The following is a 23,808-nucleotide window of genomic DNA, read 5'->3' as shown; positions in this document are numbered from 1 at the left end:
ATTCCTGCAGACTGCTGCTCCCCTAATTCAGAGCTCTATGTTCCTCGTATAAAAGGAGGATATATAACTACATAATTCGAGGAAAAAGCCTTGATTAAGTACGAATGAACAGCGAGAACATTATTAAAGGGGATATGATTTTAAGATCAGTTACAATTGGTTCTTGGAATAATTCTCTTTTTAAATGTATTAATAAAGTGTATCTCCTCTTAGAGAAACAAAATCTAACACTGTCATGAGTAACGTTGTAAAGGAAGAGGCTGTAGGCAATATTTATTTTCAGAATTAGCTTTGTGTGAATAAGTCTTGGATGAAATCTTTCACACACCAAGATCAATGACAGGATCTTTGCTGACTTCAGTAGGGTTGGGATTCTGTCTCCCATATGAATTTCTACATATGGGTTTTTAGTACAGAAATGTCCAAGGTAGACTACTACTGTTTAAAGATGGCATTTTTGTGTCTCAGCCACAGTCTTCATCTGACTTATGGAGAGAATTCTTTCCTCTACCAATCTACGTACACTCATTTGCCTAACAGTATTTTCCTTAAGGAAGAAAAACACATGTGATATTCACATTATGGCTCTGGAACCAATTGCTCTTAAATGCGAGGGAGAAGCTCAAGGCATTCAGCTATGCAGAAGTTAGCAGAGCAGATGAGAAAGTTAAAGCCTTTCAAGGTCATACTTAAATATTTACCTGCCTCTTCTCTTCCCAGCTAAGCTTACTCTTGCTGAGTGTGTATGACAGTTTAGTTAGGGCTGCCTCTGGTGTCATATCACCTCCAGGAATTACTCCAACATCAGCGAGAGTCTGAATAAAAAGGAATAATGATTCCAATTAGCATAGCATTCAGAAATACCTGCGTGAACAGAAAATGTGTATGAATGATGAGTAGCTACACAGAATACAGTATGCAGCCATGCCTCCACTCTCTTGCTCCTCCTACTGCCACTGTAATTTTTGTAATTTTAGTTATTAAATATGAAGCAAATACCAGAGCCAGCTGAATAAAGATGACTTTTGCTTTAAATTCCTTTTCAGGCAGTAACATTGAAGAATTCACCCAAACGCTTGCCACGGTCACTTACTATGCTAAAAGGGAAAGGTTACAGGTCCATATCAGCTATCTGCAGAGTTGTCAGATTCCCTTTATTGAAAAGCTGCAGTTACTCTGTTTTAACCCAGTGGCATTTTGAACATTGCCAAGTAGGCTGTTCTCACACAGACATATTTACCATTCTTTTATGGGGCATTGCTTTGGATGAATTCCAGCACTACAGTGTGCTCACAGCAGGAGTGTTTTCAGATCCTTTCAGACTGCGCTAGCAGTGTATGATTTAGAACATACAACTAAAATATGTAATTTACACAGTTCTGACAAGAACAACTGAAAAAGATGACCTTTCTAACTTATCTTTCTGAAAGTTAAAAAAAAAAATAAACTATCTGAACCACAGCAAAAAGCAGAAAGATTTTTTCTACCGTCAACAAGCCCCATAAGTCTACAGTGAGCAAGACAGCAAAGACAAAGGAGAATTCAGATCTCTTGTCACTAAATTGTACCTGGGCAAATACTCAGGCTTCTCTAAACCACAGATCATCATCACTGCCATAATGTGATACCTCACTGTTAAGCATCTTGCAGTAGGTTCTTTACACTGCATTTTACTTTTAAATACCTTCTATATAAACTTCAGCTTTGAAACTAGTTGTGGCTTAACTAATATTTCTAGCAAGATACAGAGCCTTAATCAGCTCATTAGCCACCTCCAAGAGTCCCAGACTAACATTTTTTAAAGTCCCATGGGAAAACATACATAGGGAAGGTGAGAATTACTTTCTGTACTGCAGAGCTAGCCAAAGAACAGTTAGGGCTTTTTCAGCAGGTTTGAGAAAGAGAAGGAGGAAGGGATTTTCCAGCTTCCTTCCTATACCTAAAGTTCCTTCAATTATAAGCTTCTACTGTGCAGATGGATCAAAGGCCAGACATTCAGTTAATTAAAACAAACACTTCAAGGGAAACCAGGGACTCAGCTGACCCACCAGGCTAGCTTGAATGAGTAAAATATTCATATAGCCACATGCAAAGACCTGTGAAAGATTTTACTTAAAGAAAAATCTAAGTAAAGTTAACATTTCCAGCATTCACCCATGAAACTTCCTCCATTGAACAGTTCCTTATGAAAAGACGACAATGAAAGAACAAGCATGAAGTAATTTTGTAGGACTTGGCTCTGTCACTGTTATCCTTAAAAGATGCCAAGAAAACAGCGCAGCCTCCATCAATGGATGCTGAAACAACATAATACATGCTCCATATAAAAAGTGGAAGCTAGAAGTGAACACATTTCCACGCAGCCTTACAGTGGTTCAGTAAGACCTGAGCAGAATCTTTCAATTCAGCATATCAAGTCTGGATCAGAGCGTAAAAAGCCATTTTAGAGGTGTGTACTTGGAGGCTCTTTTAACCAGAGTCCAGAAAAGTTTTTTTTTTTTTCTTCCCTCCATGCATTTTAGCAGTTTACATCAAGCAGAACATCATATAAAAGCCAGGCTTCATTTTCATGTTGTTTTTCAAATATAAGTTTGGTGTCTTTTATCGACTTAACTGCTTTCTTCCTTCTGTGTGAACTGTTTTATATAATCCATGTATTCCTATCATATCTGCTACAGAACACAGGATTTTTGCAAAAATTAATACTTCTCAAACATCTCCATTAAGTTATGTAAATGTTTTACCAACACGCAAATGACTGCCTGTATCAGAAAATATCAAGTTTGGATACTGAAGAGGTATAAAGAGACTCTTACAGTCTCTTTTCCTTTCTCCTCAAAACAGACTATGTGTTCTTGAACCAAATATAATCTAAAGCTGTGTCAAAACTAATGTTAGAAGAGGCAGGTTTCAGCACCAGACTGGAGTATCTAGGTTTGTCTTCCAGTCACTGGAGAGGCTGGCTCTGCCAGACAGGTGGTTGCTCTGAACAAAACCAGGTGTCTAAAACAGGAGGATGAGTCACCCTCTGGCAGTGCTTCTTGGCTATTTACTGGCTAGCCTTTTTATAAAGGCCAGTTAAACCAGCTTCCTTCACACTACCACATGCAACACATACTTTTATATGGCTTTGAGCTCTTATTAGTCCCAGTGATGTCATGTCTTAATACACAAACTCACTATAAAATGCCCTGAATATTAACAGCATCTACACAAAGTCTGCTTTAAGGTAGTCTTCATGGGTTAAACACAACTGATTTCCACTCTGCAAGACAGGCACTTCCTTACATACTGTTCTCCAGTCTCTCATTGAATTCAGTTGTACTTCCAGTCAAATAAAAACTGGGATTTGGAATATTGCTTGGACTTGCAGGCTTTCTTGATGTTCTTACGTTGTAGCTAAGTAACTGCTGGCCTATCAAATACTACTTTATTTGATCATCTGACCCCTAACCTAGCTTCTAACTCAGAGGAATGCCTTTGGGAGAGATACTACCAATCTAACGCCAGGTATCCTGGAGTGCTGCACACAACAAGAGCAAGCAATCGCTAGTTTGGGATTTGAGTTGACTGTTTCAACCATTCAGACCAGGAATAACAGGATCTTGTTTGCAGATACATATGTAAATGCTTCCAGCTCAAGATTTTTCAGATATCATTATTTTATGAGCAATATCTTTAAAGTTTTATTCACTGGGACTATTAGAAGCATACAGTCTAGCTGTACCAGTGGGATGTTTCTTTTACACAGTAGAGTCTGAAATCATTGCACAACCCTTACCTGCCCTGTTGCATAGACTGTTTTAACAGACCCTCGTAAGCACTGGGTACAGTTTAGAATCACTACTTTTCGTTCAGTTGCTTTCTTCAATTCTTCCAGCAAGTCTTCTCTGTTGTTTGGGGCATTGCCACTTCCATAAGTTTCAAGTACAATGCCCTCAATTGGAGGCTGAAGAAATGCTTTTACCTGTTTAAAACAAGACAGGGAAAAGAGACAAAAGAAGTGTTTAAGTCACATTAAGATTTTCATGTATGGCACAGAGTTTTTAAAAATGGTCTATTCCTGTTATAGTCTTAGAGGCTTTCATGCCTTCCAGTCTTCTTATGTCCTTCTGTGCTCCCCATTTGCAGTAACTGGGACTGTAGAATAAGCATTTAAAAAAATGAGAATTTCACTCTTTAGCTTCCTTTAAAATTCCTAGAGGGATAGATTTTAAAATAAACTGTTTTCTACAGTCATGACCTCAGTGTGAAAAAGAATGCTATTGTTCAAGTGCCACTAACAGGCTATACTGTTGCACCATGGTGGAACAAAAGGGTAGATTTACACTTATGAAATAAATGCAGAGTTATTAATTGAGATTAGAACCCCCACCCCTGCCTAGATTTGTTACTTTAGCAAAGAGTTTTGTTAACAGACGTCTGCTTAACTCAGAGATGTCTTGCCTTTCAGAAAAAACATTCTAATGAAGCCTGGAGTTTTTTTAACTCAAAACTCAGTTGATTTAATTCAAGGCAGAAAGAAAGGAAGCACTAGTTCATTCTGGGCCAGTTGTTAATGAGGTAGCTATTGTGGCTCACTGCAAGAGGATGCCTGGCAAAGTCCTCTTCCTCGAAAGATGTATTGTAAACAACCTAGACATTTCCTTGCTGATCACATATGCTAAACGCAATACACTGTTAGCCCCCATGAGGCTAACTATGTAGTTGGGAGTTTTATTGTAAATATACCACACCCTTGCTTTTCCATCTGTTCATATTCACCTAATAGTAATATAATTGAGGAGTACTGCTTAAACTACTGAATTCAATTTAAGATGGCAACAGCCACAAAAGACCTGTCAGTTTAATGGAACCAGTATTAGACAAAAATTTAAAGACAAATCTACCTAAAATCACAGTTCTGCAAAATAATTTCTAAAGGCAAAAAAATCCCACTTTTCATTTTCAGCTCTGTATGAATGCTGAGGATCATGTTAACCATCATTGTGCGACAAGATGAACCTTTTAAAAAAGAAGTGTGAGTTGTAGAAACAGTCACACTCCCCTCCACCCACTATACTGTGTATTCTTTGACAAGATATCTATTAATATGCCTCAGTATGCAGCAAGAGAGCACTTCCGTGGCCACTGCAGCCTGCACCTGTCTAGAAAAGCACACTTGACCTATTTATGAGCCCTGATAGGAAATTAATTTTAAGTTTCAGGGCCCAGGTAGTTTAGAGAAAAGATATCAGAAAAGCTTTTGTAAATAGTTTATGACATATGAAAATAGTCTTTGAATGCCCTGATATTCCAAAAAATGTTTATCAGAAGACAACAGATCCTTTCCCTCCCATCCAAAACCCCAACCACTGCTACAACAATGCAGTTCCTCTACTTCAGCTAACTAATCAAGTATTTGAGCATCACCTCACCCACTTCCAAAATGGTGACACTTACAGCAGCAGCAGTGATTCCTGGGAAGATTCGCAGAAGCCCAACATTCCTGTTCATATTGGTGTGAACTCGAAATTTCTTCTTGGTATTGGCTCTCCACACTGTTTCCCAGTTTACTGTTGAAGAGAAATGGTCTTTTTAATTTAACATTAAGACATAATGTTAAGTACCATTGTAGCACTTCATACTTAAAATACTGTCTTTAAAACTGTTTCTTATGTAGGCAATTCATAAAAGACGATGTATTTTTGAAAAGAGGAAATAAAGGCCCATTTAAGACAGCAGCCATAGCAGCTGATCTAACACACCTTATTTATCAGGAACCACAAAATGTGTCTTCAAGGCCACATCCAGGTGAGGCTCAACTGTGTTATATTTTAGCTTTAATTCCAGAATAGTCTAGATTCTGAGACATATCAGCATTACTCGTCAATATTTCTAAGTTAGTGCTCTTCAAGGAGATATTTCACATGTATACATCAATTTAATAGTATTTTATAGCAAAGACTTCCAAATGGGATATTTTAGTTCAATGCCCATTAGTGAACAGGATGATCTATCAGACACAAAGCTGTATACCTCATCAAAAGATAAGTCTGAGAGCTGTGAAAAGCATCTAAGTACTAGACCTGATGAGTTCACAATGTTGAACATGTCCTGTTAGCGCCAAGTCTCCCACCTCGGAAAGCCTCAACAAACAGAGCAGTGTGCAGGTCTAGCATAGGTGAGATATTTACTTGTCGCACACTGACCTGAACTTCACTGTTATGTAGTTGGCCTGACACCAGCCTGGATTCATGTTTAGAAAACAGACCTTCATCTTCCCAGACATGAGAGATGACAAATGCAGTTACTGTTGCCGCTAATCACCTCCAGAGTTTATTAGGTAGTTACTAACGATTAAATAAAATAGCAGGGATTCAATTAACTCTGACTGTACATTTAGAGCCAGAAGCCAGCTGTTTAACTAATAATTTGTTTGTGTTGCATTATTAGACGCCAAGTCATGCATTATTGATTTCAAAATTTCACTGCTTCAGTGTAGGAGCGCAGCACTGGTAGCACTGACGGCTCTTACAAGGCAGTGGAAGAGGTTTAACAAACAGCAGCCAACAGCTCAGAGCATCATGCTTCAGTGAAAGCAGACCATGCCATAAAGCTACCTGTTTCCCCATCATGACATAAGGTTTTTAGATTTGGGAGAAACTTTGCAAGCAGCAAGACAGATAAAAGATCTGTGTGCATAATACTGACTTGCTTTCAGCCATGCGGAGAGTTACTCACACCAATTACTGTTGCAATCTCTTGCAATCAGCAGACAGCCATTTGCAAGAAAATTCAGAGTACATCTAAAAAGCCTCCACTGAAGCCTGCTCTATTGCCCCATTACCAGAGATGGTAAAAACTACACAATCCATTACATCAGGACAGAAAACAGCAGTCACCTGTAAGACTTTACAAACTTTCCCTTCCTGTCGTGGTGTCTTGTAAGCAACTAGAGCCCCTGTATGTTCTTGCTAAAAAGATACCAGAAGTCATTAAACAGGTCACAAGCAGTTCGCATGGCATCATGTTTGGCCAACCAGCCACACTTCATCATGTGGATTCCTAATGCTCTGGGAATGGGAGAATAGAAACACAGACCGTTTCTACAGTTTCTTCTTGTGCTAAGCTGGCCAGCATGGTTCTGAAACCACCTGGCTGGATTTAATAGTTTGCCGAGTAGCTCTCAAAGGCCTCCATGAGCTTTCCAGAGCAAGTTAGAGACCTGTAGGACATACACAGGTGAGTGCAGAAAGCTGTGCATTTGTTCTGCTTGTGGTTCATAGGCCTGGCTAACCATGTTCACTCATGAGCACTGTGCTTTAAGAAGCTGCAGTATTTAGCAATAAATCCAATCATTTCAACCTTCTAACACATGGATTAATTCTTTAAAAGTAGCCTCTTCTATAAAAAGGAATGACAGTAAAATTGTATCAGAGCTTTCTTTCCTGTATCCTCCATAAGCTAGGAGCCCCTGCCAAAACTTCACAAATGCATACTATTAGCATCCCTAATACCTGTAATAAACTTGAAGAATGAACGGAGGAAACCTGCCTTGGCATGGATCACTAAGATATTGCCAAAAGTAGAAGACCAAGGAGAGAGATCAGAGGATAGGTTCAGACCTATACCAGGCCTGTACCTGTACTCTTGGAGTATGCTCTACCAAATAACATATCTTCAAGATAAATGTACTGCATGCAGACATAGTACAGTGATGTAATTCCAAACTATATTAAAAAAAGAATTAAAGATTGTCCCTGAGTTAACATTCCCTTGGTCATGAAGCTCATCAGCCTACATAAGGTGCTGGGTACTGCAGACTCCACAGATGTCAGTTCTCCATTAGACAAACAAGTCTAAAAGGCAGAACAAGAGGCAGGTGTGATGCGAGAGCCAGAGACAAATATGCATAAAAGCCCAACTTCACCTCAGATTTGTTCAGAACTGTTGAGAGCCAGAGTGCCATGCAGGGGGAAAATTTAGAACACACCCTTTGCATCCTCCATCTCCAAGATCATATTCACAAAAAGGAAAAATATTTATGTTGCATAGCTAAGTTCGAGCATCTTCATTGTACTGAATAAACCAGCTGTCTTACAGCCTATAGTCATACCACACTGCAATGTTCTTTTTGTTAATTTAAAAAAAAGTCTTCGGAATCACTAACAGTTCTTAAGTAAGAAACTCATATACAAGCAGATGAAGTACAGAAAGCTGTATATACCGGTGTTCATAACAGTTTTTTATATTATAAGAGTGACTAATTAGGGATATTGAGTTTTGGCACAACACAGAAAACAGTAACCCATTCTGACTCGGATGGCCTGTGCTTGTAAGGAGTTTAACTGATATAGTGTACTGCAGTATGTAAATATGAATACAAAGCTGAGGAACAAACGTAAGCTAGCTACTGGTCTTGCACAGCAGAAAAAGTTTTTAATGCAATGTACATAAAATAAAGAGGTAATGACTGTATCCAAAATGGCTTGGGATAAAAAAGATTGCATGATTCAAAAAGACTGCATACAAGATACTACGGCTTTTTGTTTATTCTTCCAAAAAAAACAACTGCATAAACAACACACTGCTATTTTCAATCTCCCCCTCCTTACAAAACACTACAGCTTTTAAAATGACCGCTCAAAAAAATACATCCTTATCTTATTCAGCTTTATTCACACGCACACACAAACACACACAGAACTATGGTGATAGGGTTAGTGTGGAATAAACATCAACCTGACTTAAAATAGAAAAGAGAAGCAGCTCTACACAGCCTAGAAAGTGGCAAAATCCCCCTTTTTTTTAAACAGCGCCTATGCCACAAAGCAGGTTTCAACTTATAATCGGAGAGCAGCAACTAAGAGCGACACCTCCCTTAGGAGTGGTGACTGAACTCCAAGTTATGAAATCAAACAAGAAATACAGCTTTTCGTGATTGCAGAGCTCCAGACAAACAGCAACGCTTTCTTCTCAACCTTCTCTGCAGGGCTGTGGGTGAGCGTTATATAAGCTGCCCCAGCGTTCATTACAATTCACGGTAGCAGCCAAGGGGTGGGGAGTGTGGGCCAACCTATGGGTGCAAATTCCTGAATGAGGCAAACAAACATAGACCCCCTTTTTTGGCAGTTTGTTAGAAAACAATCAACACACACCTTTTGAAATGAATATTTAAATTGAATGGTGTCCTGGCAAGAATCAACATGCCTACTTATAAGGAGGGGGACGACACCAAGAGCACTTCAATGAAGAGAGCTGGCATTTGCCTTAATGCATAAATGACTCCGGCTTTTTACTATAAATAACCAGAACTGCCAACCAAGACACAGACTTGGCCAGTGATGAATATGTTATCTCTAATGAGACTAGTGGGTAGATGAGCCCAAAAGGGCCTTCTAACCTTCTGCTGCACCACATCTACATGCACAGTCACACCGACTCTGTTCATCCCGTACACAAGTTATGTTTCTCATCATACAGTCCTGTACATGTGCACCACTCCCAGAAGTTACATGCATGTGTGATGAAGAAAGTCCAGACGTGGTAACAAAGCAAGTTTCGTATTTGCTTCATTAGGACAATCGAGAACAGAGTAAGCAGTTATGAAATATACTGAGACTCTTCACACATTTCCAGTGTTTCCTCTCCTGTTTTCAAAATATGGGAGAAATAAGGCAAGGTCTTTTGATAAGCTTTAAGATTTTAGAAATATTTTTCATTATTTCTGTATTGTTCATTTCATACAGAAATTTCTGATTCTGCTGCCAAAGTATTTCCCATCGGCATTGGGTTTCTTACTCAGGAGCAGGCTACAATTTTTCACTTCTTACAGAAGTTTCTTGGGCTAAATTAAAAGGAAGCTGACACACTTGCTTGTCTAAAGACTCTTAGGTGTTGCTAAGACAGTTAAGGATCTGGCCAAGAACACAGCCAGTTGATGAGATCAGAAATCCACTGGGAGCCTTACCTGAAGAGGGAACAGGGTGAAAAATGGTTATCAAAAATGAAGAAGAGAGCTGCAGCTAGTGTAGGGAAGGGAAAACAACTAAGCTTCCCCCTCTCCTCTCTGGCTCTGAAGTAGACAGTTGCTTTTATATGGTACGCCTAACCTCGAATAGCATGTCCTCTCCTCATTCCTGTGTACCAACCCATGATCCCATCAGGCTCCCCACTCCCTCCATCCTGTCACCTCTCTCCCTCTGCTCCTCTGGAATTTTCATTCCCAGCTTTGTTAGAACTGGGAAGCCTGAGAAGAGTTTCTGCACATGGCCTATGCCCCCTGGCATCGTCACGCTGCTCTCCATAATGCTGAAGCAGCAAGAGTCAGCCCTGTCTACAGTCAGCCCTGTCTACAGCAGGATTAAGACACACTATACAGTGTCATTTGGAAAAAAAAAAATTAAAAGTTGCTAGATTTGTTTAGTTTGTTTTTAAAAGCCCCAGGTGGTTCCTTGTCTCCATGAAAGCTTCATATGAGGATTGTACAAGCAAACTCAAGGGAGACAGCAATGTTTCAAACAATTACTTTGGACAAAGTAAAGCAACACTAGTAGATTGCCCATACTATAAACTATGTTTTTTCAAAATGAAACAATCCTTCAATACTGACACTGTCATCTTGGATAAATGATGCTACCCTAACTGGGTAATCAACTGAAACAAATAAAAATAGAGCCTATCACACCATCAGTTTTTAAATCAGAAATCCCCACTGATCTCAATGGGGCATTTTACTGAAAAGATAATGGGACCCAATATGGGACAAGGGAAGTACTTAAGACCTTTCTCATTTTTTTACCACAGACAAAGAATCACAAAACAGTTCATTCAAATCCGAGAGAGAAATAGCATGCAGTTTGCAGCTTGCTTTCATTATTGATCAGTCAGTAAACGGAATTCATTTATACCCCCTTTGATGCATTTCATAAAAATGCAAGAAAGAAGGTTTTCCCCAATTTACTGCAACAATCAACTGACAGCATTTCTGTTGATTTCAGATACACCATATTTGACACAGCATAGTAATACAGCAGTGGCAGACTCTCTATGTGAGCGATGTCTTACAGACCACTACAGTATTTCACAGGCTTCCTCGGTTTCTATCTGGCTGCTACAAACGAAGAACTTGGATCTTGAAACTTTAAGTAACTCCCACTCACTAGGTGGAAGGGATAGGTTTATTTTTCCAAATTGCAGAAATGTCTCTAGTAGTAGAAACCATTCAGAATGGCATGCTGCATGGCACAGGGCTAGATCTCCTCCTGCCACTAACAGCACCTAGCAAAAGAATTTGGGAACCCCCATCTATTCCTATTGTTTTGTAATAATGGAGATTGTCACCAAGTCCTACTCCCTTTTTAATATACCTAGCCTATCCAAAAGCAGCTCACATAACATGTTAGATTTTTTACAACTGTCCTTTATTATGTTTTTTTGGCAGCTCCTCATTTGGCTAGATTTTGGAATCATGTCTCTCTTCTCCCCTCTCCAAAGAAAGGATGCCATTCATCCAAGAACAGACATCAATGTGCTAATGACTTTGCAAATGGGTAGTGAAATCTTCATGTAGTTTTTCCCCACCCTAAAAAGCGGGCACATAGAAATCACAGGGAGCCTGAGTAAGCTTTGGGGAAAAAAAACTTCACACAGCACATACTCTAGGTCTGCTTTTTTCAGTGTGTTTGCAGTTTAGACATGTCCTAAATATCCAGTAAAACGTCTTACACAATGACATGCATCAAACAGAGAATCTGTTGAAGATGCAAGTACTCTGCAATGACTCTTTTGCCTGATTTCGGAGCCCAGCATGGTCATTAACGAGATTAAACTCCTTGTTCTTTCAGTCCTCACTCCCTCATTTTTATCTTCAGAGCAAGCATTTTCATGAAACAGAGGCAACATTCCCTCTGGTTAGTCTGAATCTTTAGTCAAAGTCAGTCTAGCTCACATCTATATTCAATAGATAAATGCTGTTGAGTCACAAATTCTCAGTCTTACTAATATTTAAACAATTTCAGAGCAGATAAAGTGCAGTCAAGCTACAGAGCTTTCAAAGATAATTTGAGTATAAAAACAGCATTTCAACTACATAAGCACAGATTCTTTTCAGCTAGAGTTCTATTGCATGTGGCATAAATTACAAGGCTTAAGAGATGATGTTGCTTACTTGTAATATCAACCTCAGCATTTGCAAGTGGAGGCAGGTTAGGTGAGGAAAAGGCATTGAAACTCCCAGCATCCACCTTAGTCACCCTATTTCCCCTGTACAGTTTATTATAAAAATAAAGGCACACCTGCAAGACAAGTAAAGAAACAGGTCTATGAATAAGCCAGTAATTAAAAGATTCAGTAGATAAATACTGCAGTCCATCCTTTATAAAGTGTTTTCTAAATCTTTAAAGCAACTCAGAGGCTAGTAGATGTTTACAACTCATAACCTTTCAAAAAGAGTTGGCACATTTGTCACACATTGGTTTAAGAATTTAAGAACAAAACAAGTTAAGAGCTAACTAGTTTCGTAATTCTCTCATGAGGCATAGTCTAGGAGACAGCAAATTTGCCTGAATCCACTTCAGCAATAGAGGAAAGAAACTCTGTGGACTTTTTAACAAGTTCATCAGTTATATCTAAATCCTGAGTCCAAAACCTTAACAAAAGGCCTGGTGAAAATGAGGGTAACTTTCAAAGGAGTTACCATACATAAATAATCAGGTTCCTTCTCAAGACCCTTGAAGTTTGTCAACTGGAATTTGAAGGAAAAGATATACGCTGAAGTTGTTACTAGTCATAAAGATCTTGGCCAGTCAGCTATTACTGTTGTCTCACAAGAACTGGCTTTGGGAGCATGGCAGAGGTGAAATGAGGGGTAACCCGACCAGTTTTCTGATTTTTGGGCTGCACAGCACCAACATATTCAAAGGCAGGGTGCTGAGACCATGGAGGTACTTCCACATCCATTACGCATATCATCCTCGATACTTCAGGAACTAGAGCTAGAAGACACTCCTAGAAGTTCCAGAGAAACTTTAGAACTTCAAAGTAACTTTCAATTAAAAAACTGACTTACAGGTGTTTCCCATCCCACAGATTCGCAAGGGAACCTCTAATTTCAAGTCTGCTGCAAGATACATTTCACATTTGATAGTCTTCATAGACTATACACCGGCAAAATGGGGTAGAACTCCTGAGAAAACAGCATGTGCTTTGCCATGCAAGTACTTGTTACCTCAGTGGAATCCATTTATCTTCCTGTATAAGTGCAATTCCTTACTGCCTACCAGATACTTTGAGTATATAAGTATGTGTCCTACTTAGAGGGAGAAAAGCAGCTTCCAAGATAGTCTTCACAGGCAAACAGACCTCAGGAATCACAAACTGCCCAGCAAAGAGCAGTGCCCCCAGAAGGTTGGCTCGGCCATCATTCTGCAACTCGTATATGGGCACCTGAAGAGCAGAGACTGAAATTACACCCTGTCCCTTACATAAAGCCTACACAGCAGAGAAAAAAAAGTCCAACGTATGCAATACAAATACATGAATAATTTAAGTAACAATGACTTATGACAAAAAGTTTCCTTCTTCATCCAAACTATTTTAGACAGCAGCAGATGGCAGGGTTTCCCCTCTGTGCTTAAAGGACTTTTATAATTTAAGTGCTTAAAAGCGAATATAGAAATGATTCTAGTGTGATTAAGCAGATTAAAAGACTGATTCAGGAAATATATAAAAAATAGAAAGCAGGCATAGTTAAGTGACTGAAAATGGGAGAAGTGATTGTACAGAGAAAAAGCAAGAGCCCCAGATCATACAGAACTGCCACTACAGGCTTCACAACAGCTCTCTTGCACCATCTTTCCTCATAGTATAGAAAAACTGAGGCAGCAGGTTATTACTGACAGAAAAGGACAAGATTAAAAACAGAAATCTGGTCTGCTGAGTGATGACTTCCATGCCTTTTCAGATTGCCTCTTTATTAACAGAGAGTCAGAGCTCCTTTCAGCAATGAAAAAAAAAAATCTCACGCTCCATTGCTAGATCATATGTCAGGCAGATCTCCAAGCAATAAAGCCAAAAAGAAAGTAAAACCTCGAATATGATGTATCACAACTAGACTGCCCCATGTCAAGACAGTAAGTGGGAGTCTACTCCTTCCTAGACTTTTGTATTTTGACTTCAAATAGACCACATGTGAAAGGGGAGTTATGAGATGGGGGAGGGGAACCTTAAAGTGTGATGTTTCATCTCCCTTTTGTGATTAGTGCTGTATTTTATGCTCAAGCAAGCTATTCTAGTAAGACAACCCCTCCCCCTCAGACAATATGCAAAGGGCTGATCTCCAGCTAAGAGAATGAAAATTAATAAGTGTGGTCTTCAGAGGAAAGGAAACAGACCATGTTAGATGCTTTGTGGAACAGAATGATCAAAAAATGCACCTAATGCTTACAGATGATTAAAAAATGATAAAGAATGCAACATGAGTAACGTAAGACAGGATAACAACTGATGAAGTAAAAAGTAATAAGCTTCGGGGCTGTAAAAGAAAAAAAGACAGTTAACAACCAGCAGCCACCTGAGGCTGGAAAGACGCTTCTCTTATAAACCGATTAATACACAATGGCCAATGACAGGCTCTTATATCTTTCTCTGAAGCATCTGGCCCCAGCCATAATGAACTACTGGTATGATTTGGTACAGAGTTGTAAAGTCATTAATGATAAAATTATGGGGCAGATCCTCAGCTCGTGAGCCCGTCAATTCTCACTAATTTCCATCGGCACTGTGACCATTCATCCTAGCCAGAGGCCTGTCCTGTACTACTAAACTGTACAGCGATAATCAGGATACTACCTAGTTTTGCACATAAAAAACAAAAATGAGGCTTCTGATTAACTTCAGATTAAGTCCATTACCTGAGATCCGGTCAGAACAACAGTTTTACCCAGGTTCTCACACATGAAGGATAAGGCTGAAGCTGTATAGGCCATGGTATCAGTGCCGTGAAGGATCACGAAACCATCATATTTTTCATAGTGCTCCTGGAGATGGAGAGACAGTTTTCGCATTGTTAGAGCAATGCAGTGGCATCAGCAAATGAGGTACATACTGCATTACTTTCACTGAAGCAAGCAACAGCATAATACTTTAAAGGGTACCACACACATAATTCCTCCTAAAGTTATCCTGTTTTCAGTTTAAATACAATTAAGGGTTAATAGGACACTAAGCACTAGAGCCAGTAATTCTAATTATGGAACAGTCAAAGAGATTCTTCTATGTATACATATTAATGCAGCATTTTTAAACCAGAAGACTGCTAATTAAGAAAAGCTTAGCAATGGCTTTAAACAGGAATGTTAACATATGCAAATTAGTCGTATAGTCTGATTTCTTGTTGCTGCTTTTACTTTAGGGATTACACCATTTACAGGAACAGATTAGGCAAACCAAGGCTATCATAACATATAGAAAAAACAGTCCATTTAATCCGGGTGGCAGACAGGCAAACTGCCAGTGTGAGAGTGCCCTCTTCTGTTGAAGAATCATGTTTTCTGTAGCAGCATGTGACAGCAGAGAGAGATGAAGAGGCTTCTTGTTCCTCAATGCACGTATGCCTCCTGGTTTTTGAGAAGTCCCTTAGACTATCAGGTACATACAGAAGCAAAAAGGAATTTTATAACAACTTTAATCTACGTACGATTCCACACAGGACTTTTTTTTCATGCAAAGCCATGAATTGCACAGTTCATCTTGTCAGAATAAAGTAATCTGCTGGCTTTTGGAGGAAAAAGGAATTGGTTCTTCTACTTTAAGAGTGATGCACATAATGAAGACTGTAGTGAGACACACTGATATCTCTGATGTAATTTGGTAACATGGAAAAGATTACACAGAAATCTAAGCAGATATATGAAGTGCCAGGGTGGGGAAAAAAGGGGGGGTGCCGTAGAATTAAACAATTTAATTAAATTTAATTACACTTCTTACACTACAGTAGGCACACATGCTTGGCATCTCCTGCTAATAAGGTCACCTCCAAACTCACCTGCAGATTTCTACTTGTGCTTTTGCTATTTCTTCACTGATACTCGTGCCTACATGTTGCTACCTACTGGAAGTTTCAGGAGATTTCTGCCTATCTCTAACGCAGAACAGCAGCCAGTGTTGCAAGATCTTTCTGTAGGCTAAACTATAGCGTGATGCAAAAAGCATGCTGTAGTTATTCACCCATGCAGTAACATGATAAGTAAGTTTCAAGAAGGGCTAAGATCACAGAAATAGCCACTTGTCCTCTCCAACTCAATCAGTACGCTCACGAATATTTTCAGCCTTCTGAACCTTATTAGATGTGAAAAATCATACCTTAGTTTAAGCTTCATAATGTAAGAGATCAGGCTGGCAATTAAGGAGTTATCCCACAGAAACACCTTAGAATGTTTCAGTCTGGAAAGTCATCAGCACCTTACAGCTGTGCCAAGTATATGCCCAAGATGAACACAATGTGGTAATGTCTATAGGTAAGCCGGACAGTTAAAGGTTTGGTTCCCCCCCCTTCTCAGCACTTTTCACTTGGGTTACACATACTGTATATTTGTACACACAGAGAAGCCTCATTCTGCATATGAGACAGAAGCATCTTCTGAGCTCAGGAGTTGTGATAAAACTAATGTGCCATTAAGGAAGAAAGGCAAGTTCTCTCCTTTTCAGCATGGCATTGCCTTCTTCGTGCTACTATACTCTTGGCCCTGGGCTTTTCCCAGCTGCATCCCTGCTCCATCCTACAGGCTGTCCACCTGTACGCCAGCGCCATCTCTTCTCTGCCCTGGCTAGATGCATTCCACAGGAGAAGCATCATCCCTAGTTTGGTGGCTTCAGAGGACCTAAAGGTGAAAGGCTGTTACCTGAATCTTCAGCATCATTCCCTGCATTATTATACTGTCTGCAGGCAGTGCTACAGCTTGGTTGAAGAAGAAAATTTACACTATAAAGTGTACTATCGCAAAGCGAGCAGGAGTGGAAGAGCAATATTTTACTAGGCCCATGGTTATTTATTTCTATCAGCTATGTATGCATTCCTAGTGTGAAGTATTTTAAATGTTTCGTGTTTCTACTTTCTTAAAAGCATACAGCTAAGTTCAGACTAGGGGACAGGAACAGAGAGATGCTGATTTTTAATCTACAGAAGGATGTAATGAATTTAGCTACATATGCAGAAATATCTAGGGCTTTAGACATTTCCCAGTGTGGGAAACCTAACCATGATAGCACTTTTTTTCCACTGGCTGCAAAGTCAGAGCTAGTCAAGTCAGTCTGTGTCCAGAGTAAGAAAGGCATAAAGATACGAAACTATTTTCTACGTCAATAGCCAACTATCAAGCTATTTGAACACTGAAATGATGTGTAACTAAGGAACCTTCAGTTAAGTCATTTACACCTAAGCATTTTATTCAACATTTTTGGACAGTCAATGCTTTAGAACATATCAACCTACATATTATATACCTTATTCAATCATAGCTGCAATTTTTCTATTTATTGTCTTTGACAGAATCATGACATGGCTTATCATTAGAAGAACTATATAACTTTAATGAGTTTGCAACATTTTCAAAAGGAAAAAAATCTTTGGCAAGTCTTGCAAGCACAGTACTTGTTACTTTGCAAGTAACTAAGCAAGGTACCCAACATTTTCTTTTCAAATAAACAAATATATCAGTATAGCACTACTGAACTGTTTTATCTTGCTAAGTATACTAAATATGCTGCTATTTTTGTTTAGTCACAAATTAAATCTTATCCCACACCATAGTACCTCAAGTTTCTTTGCAATTTTGGCCCAGTCCTCTGGTGTCATGTTGGAAGAATCAAGCAGCGGTGAGAGCTCCAGGATTGTGTAGAAAATTCTTTTGTTTTGCTTAGAGACACTATGAAGAAAGAGAATTGGGGAAAAAAAATTACTCCTAAATCACTCAAAAAAAATGGTCTTAAACTTGAAACATTAAGTTCCAAGTTTAGAAGTTCATGGCTTGATGTGGTTTAAAAGACAAATCCCTAAATTTAATTTAATAATAAATATAATTTGGGAGGCAGGGAAGGGATGGCAATACTAAAGACAGAAAAGAAGAACCCAGATTTACTTTGTGTAAGTCTGGAACTGAGTTCTAACAAGTCAGTACCAAGCCTTAAGATTTAAATACTCTTCATAAGCTATTGAGAGGAATCTATAAAGCTCCCAAGGTTTATAGGGGGTCAACAGAAGAGTTGCAACAACTTTTCAACCCTTTGATAAATATAGATACCCTATAAATAGATACTCTTCCCTGACACAAAGAGTATCTTCTCTTAAGGGTTTTATGACTGGTCTTAATTTTTGTGGCCTTTAGAAGACCACTGTCCTCAGTTTCTGTGAGCTCAGATTTCAGAAAAAGACTCTCTTGGTTAGTTAAAATCTTCAAGTAAACTGCCGCCCAGTGACCCAGTAAAAACAGTATTTCCTTTGCTAGTAATTTAACTTTGTAAAACCCCAGTCCCAGCCTATTGTAGTCACCTTGTTATGAAAGTTTGCTATATGGTACCAGCTGTTTCTCGTTACAATGCGGAGTTTAAGCATGTGATAATAGCAAAGATCTTAAAATACTGGCACAGGTTGAAAGCAGGGGCCCCAGAACTACAAACAACTCACTGGCGATCAATTATTGGCCACTGAACAAGCACAACCTTGACAGCTGGGAAAAAGACTACTCTAAGTACAATAAAAACAAGACAAAGGAACTATGCAAGGGAAAAAACAAAACAAAACTGGTCAAGCAATAGGATAAAGTACCTGTGGGGCTGAGGAACGTAACACTTCCAAACATCACGCAGTGTGTAGCCCAGTGGATGGAGACCAAAGATTAAGAACTGTTTAGACACTCAAACATCTGACAGAAGTACACAATCCCAAATTTGGAGGGGACTTATCAAAGGCAATTATGGCTATGAAACCACAGTGGGATTGTCCTAGCTCTAAGCATGCTGTTTGCTCTCCCTACTTCCAAGGGCCATGGGTCTCCCTTTCTCCACCTGCCTACCTCAGGAAATCTGACTCTAAGACCTTTGATTTGCCAGCCAAGTGGACTGCAAACAGAGCATGTGTTTTAGCCCACAAAAGATGCCCATTTCTCCACATTAACTTTCCAACCTTTCAACTGCATATAAATTCAACTTGGCAGTTAAGATCTGGGGTGATAAAAGAACCCTACTACTAATATTTTCTGCTACCTTTCTGAAGCTTAGAAGAGGATAGAATATCCATCATTTTCACCCATTCTCAATGTTAGCTGGAATATGTTCCTACTTATCAATGCAATGGCCAACAAGCAGGTAACAAAAGAACTGCTATCGGGCCAGCTCTGCACTTCCTACTTGCTCTTCCAAGCAGAGCTATCCTGGAGCATGTTTAACAGGATCATCTTCAGAGCGTTCTTAATGCTTTTCCACTGCCCGAGGATGATGAAAAGTTACCTGCCAGCTGTAACTGTGATAGGTACTTCAACATTTACACTGGTAGACAGACAAAGACTATAGAAAAGACCAGGATACTGCATGGATGCATAAAAGTTCCTGAAATAAGGTGCTTAGAGCACAGAAAAGTTGATTACCTTCTCTTGGAATTCACAGTAGTGTTTTGTTCCCTCTTGCTATTCTTGTATATATTTATAGCAATATAAAATATGCAAAACCAAGAGTCAATTATCAATTCATCAGCTAATAAAATCTGCAGACCCGCTACCCTTGAGGCCTGCAAGACAGCTGCGTACAGCAGAGAGAGCATTTAAACAATGTGTATTTTTCGTTCATAACCAACTGACAAACTGTACCTAAGAAGTTAAGACTTCATATGAAAAATTGCTTTGTTGGATATCACATTTACACTTGCTAAGAGTAACTTTGGAAGTCAGTTGAGAATCTGTGACAAGCAAGCTCCCCTGAGGATGTGCTGTTTAAATAAAACATGACATACCGACACCAGAGACCAGCCTAGTTTATGACGTTCGATGCCTCTCTCTAAGAAGAGATCATATCGTTCCTCTTGGATCAAGGTTATCACACAGATATACAAAGTTCACAACATACTCCTATTTTCTCCCCTCAGAAACTCACAATATTTCTCAGCGGCCTAGTTAAAATATCACTCGGCTAGCACAAAAGACAAAGTGGCAAATTGCCATGACCAACCTCCAGAAACAGCGTTCAAGCAGTGCGAGAAAAGCAAGACAAGATTGTTTTTTAAACCTCAGCTTTTGATGTTAATGATTGTTTTAAGCTTTTCTGTTCTTCATGGAAAAGATATGCCAGGAGAAGTATACTTAAGATTCAAATGGGTATATTAACGTAGTTGTTATATTTGAAATTCCTTAAAGTATTTAAAAGTTACTTGGTTACAAGCACAGTATCATAACAGAGCTCCATTTTCCTATAACTATCATATTTAACACAAATTGTATGTTCACATCAATACTACCCCACTGGGAGTCCATTTCTTTTCCTTTTACCCCTTTTCCTGCCATCTGCCTTTTAAGTGGTTACTTTTAAAAGATTTCCACAGAGACCTCAATACAAAATAGAAAGAAATTAATAAACCTTACATTTTCTTTGTGTGTCCTGATTTTCTCCTAAAAGATTCCTGATATTAAAGAATATAAATTTTTACTCTTATAGCAAAACAGCTATAGTCCCATTTATTTTTGAATGACTGTATAAAATCACCCTTTGTGCAAAGTTAACATGTTTACAGGGGTACAGTCATTCATCACAGCTGGGGGGTATCTCAAATTAGCATACTGCCCTCTAAATAAAACCTATAAGCTTATTAATCATTGCCCAACAGTTAAGAAGCAATGCAGATTAATTGTAAGCCCATCGCTTATTATCATAAAGTTGCATACATTTGGGAAAGACAATCAGCTTTTGGGATTTTTTTAAAAACGGGCAGCCTGCAGAATTAAAGCATGAGGCCTATTCACGGATACATTAATTAGCTGCTACTTTTTCAGACATATGCCAAAGATAATTCACAGAGAGCTGTATATATAGTTTTCTTAACTTCTATAGAAAATTTGTATGTTTGCACAAAATAGCAAATTAATGTCCAAAACCAGAAAAAAATGCAGGACTAAGCTGAATGGTTACTTGTTGCCTAATTTAAAAGTTACTTCCCAAGCAGTTGCAAGATGCTTCATTACAAATACATCAAAACAGACATTTTCTGTAGTGCCAGACATGGTAGGCTTTTTCCTTTTAAGTCAATATAAGCATTTTTGCTAATCTTATAATGGATTCTTCACATAAAATGTTCAGAGATGTAATTATCTGAAAATTAACAAGAAAATTCCTAACCCTCCCTCTCCCCAAGGAAAACGTACTTACGGGAGCACCAATGTGTTATCTGGAAATTCATGGAAGTTGTTCAGTTTTGTTTCCTGGGCATATGCCTCATCATGCAGCATCGGCATTGTTTTCAAGCTGCTTACTAATTTATTGGCCTCAGGAGCAAGTCCTTAAAAATAAAGAATAAAGGAAGTAAATAAAGGAGCAGGGATGGAAGGAAGTGAGTGGCACAGTTAGAGAGGGAAGAAGTCAAGTTACACAGCTGTTTGCCCATTCTTCCAAATTAAGTTTGAACAGCCTATTGCCAGTTTAAGAACATAAAACCAAAATATAACCAATAAATCTCCGTGCAGTTATTTTTTTCTTGACTTGAAACAAATAAATCCTTTATTTAAGAGAAATAATGTTATAAATCTCCCCCATATCAAATATTTATGTTTTAACAATTTTTAATTGTTGCTTGTGTGCAAATCCTGATCAGGAGAGGGGGCAGGAAGCCAATTTCTGCAACTGTAGCAAAAAAGCTACCCTTCTCTTTTACATTTGCCATAGCTATTCTCTACCTAGTGGCAGAAGATTTACAAAACACTGAGCATTATGTTCTACTATGAAGCTGTGATATTTTTACATAAGCTTTTTGGCCTACAGCAGTATTGGCACAAACAGCAAGGTACTAGTATAACTATGTTGGAAAGCTGCCATGTTACGTCACACTGTCAATGGTAATAGCATTTCCACAGAGAAAAAAATAAAGCTAAAACAAATCCCACAGCAGGTATTGAGCCCTGACAGATACAGACAAAGATCTCTATATACACAAAAGCAGAGAAACCTCAGCTTCCAAGAAGTCTTAAATGCTAATGCTCTAATCACTCTCTCTTGAATAGGTACATTCCACCAGCAGGTTTAGGACTGAAGGTCCCAATTGACAAGAGGTAGAGAAAGTGCATAAGCTGCTGAATAGAAAAAGTCAAAAGCACAAATGCACCTTAAGCTCTATTCCCCCTCTCCCTGCTCGTGATGATGGCTTTCTCTCTGTGGCAGGGGCCCTAAAGCAGTTAAGGCTTAAACTAGCCCAAGTACATTCAGTGTTTGCTGGATCTGCAGCTGTCCTGGTTGCAACCAGGTATTTCGACGGGAATCCATGTGCCATTCTCTGTTAGCCAGAAAGGCACCTAAATTTTTGATGTGACAAACCTCAGCATCATAGAACTGAGTTCCTTTGTGAATTTAACTTGCAACTCATCTCCCAATGCCTTGTGTCAGGAAGGACAGCAACAGTCCTGGAGTCCAGTCAGAAGCCACTCTGTTTTTCTTAAGTCTGACTTCTCGAGACATTTTTTGTTCAAAATGTCAGAAGTACCTCCTTCTGGACTTCAAGATTCTACTGGTGTTGCTGTCCAGTTTAGCCTCAGTGAGTGAGTTTTATACCACCTGTTCAGATGGCAAACTCTCAAACCTCATTATTCTACTTCTGCTAGTTCTAGTTACTCTTCATTTAATGCCAGGTAATTCTCTCCCACTTCCTAGTTTTTCTGTTTAAACACGATTCTCATGAAAGTTAGCATCAGTATTTTTTTTTTTTGTTTCATCTTCAAACAGAAAAGTTTACTTAAATACCCCAAAACAGAGAGAGCATTTTCAATAATATTTCTATCTTTTTGCATTTACTTTCCAAACTGATGGAAAAACCCTTAAGAACTCCCTAATCTCCCTCCTGATGAATGAAGTAGCAAGCCCCTTCACAGCCAACTTTCCCACAGGACAGCACCAGCATTTGAGTGGATTTGTTTGTGTGGTGGAAGCATGCCAGGCCCATAACCTGGAGCACAATAGATCAAAACCAACCCCTGCTACCATCAGTTCATCACACGCTGTCTCTGCTGCTCCTTCCTCCTCAGGGGAGGACTCCTCACCCTCTGCCCTGCTCCAGCCTGGGGTCCCTCCCACAGGAGACAGTCCTCCATGGACTTCTCCAGCGTGAGTCCTTCCCACGGGCTGCAGTTCTTCACGAACTGCTCCAGCCTGGGCCCCCTGGGGTCACAAGTCCTGTCAGCAAACCTGCTCCAGCCAGGGCTCCTCTCTCTCCCCACGGGGCCACAGGCCCTGCCAGAAGCCAGCTCCAGCATGCGCTGCCCACAGGGTCACGGCCTCCGCCCCCCCGGGGGGGTCCAAGGGCCGCGGGGCCCCAGCCGCCTCCCCGGGGGCTTCCCCAGGGGCTGCCGGGGACCCTCTGCTCCAGCGCCTGGAGCCCTCCTGCCCCTCCTGCTGCTCTGACCTGGGGTCTGCAGGGCTGTTCCTCACATAATCTCACTCCTCTCTCTTGCTGCAGTCGCCACAGTTTTTTTTCCCCCCTGCTTAAATATGTTACCCAGAGGCGCTGCCACCATCACTGATGGGCTCGGCCTTGGCCAGCAGTGGGTCCCTCTTGGAGCCACTGGCACTTGCTCCATCGGG

At 39.7% G+C, this 23,808-nt stretch overlaps 1 protein-coding gene across 1 annotated transcript in view; it reads right to left on the bottom strand.

The window, feature by feature from the left end:
- ASPG (asparaginase) overlaps positions 1–21,520 on the bottom strand; it is a gene marked incomplete at its 5' end in the record, with an annotated part of 41,336 nt that extends 19,816 nt beyond the window's left edge. The window contains 8 exons of the mRNA XM_010287338.1: positions 702–815; positions 3,782–3,967; positions 5,443–5,555; positions 12,152–12,278; positions 13,345–13,428; positions 14,895–15,020; positions 17,795–17,906; positions 21,391–21,520. Of these exons, the coding sequence (XP_010285640.1) occupies positions 702–815; positions 3,782–3,967; positions 5,443–5,555; positions 12,152–12,278; positions 13,345–13,428; positions 14,895–15,020; positions 17,795–17,906; positions 21,391–21,520 (992 nt within the window). The remainder of the gene's footprint in view (positions 1–701; positions 816–3,781; positions 3,968–5,442; positions 5,556–12,151; positions 12,279–13,344; positions 13,429–14,894; positions 15,021–17,794; positions 17,907–21,390) is intronic.
- Between the last annotated feature and the right edge of the window lie 2,288 nt (positions 21,521–23,808).

The sequence above is a fragment of the Phaethon lepturus genome, unplaced genomic scaffold (assembly GCF_000687285.1).
Source record: "Phaethon lepturus isolate BGI_N335 unplaced genomic scaffold, ASM68728v1 scaffold19065, whole genome shotgun sequence".
Classification (NCBI taxonomy): Eukaryota; Metazoa; Chordata; class Aves; order Phaethontiformes; family Phaethontidae; genus Phaethon; species Phaethon lepturus.
This window is presented reverse-complemented; position numbering and strand designations above follow the sequence as displayed.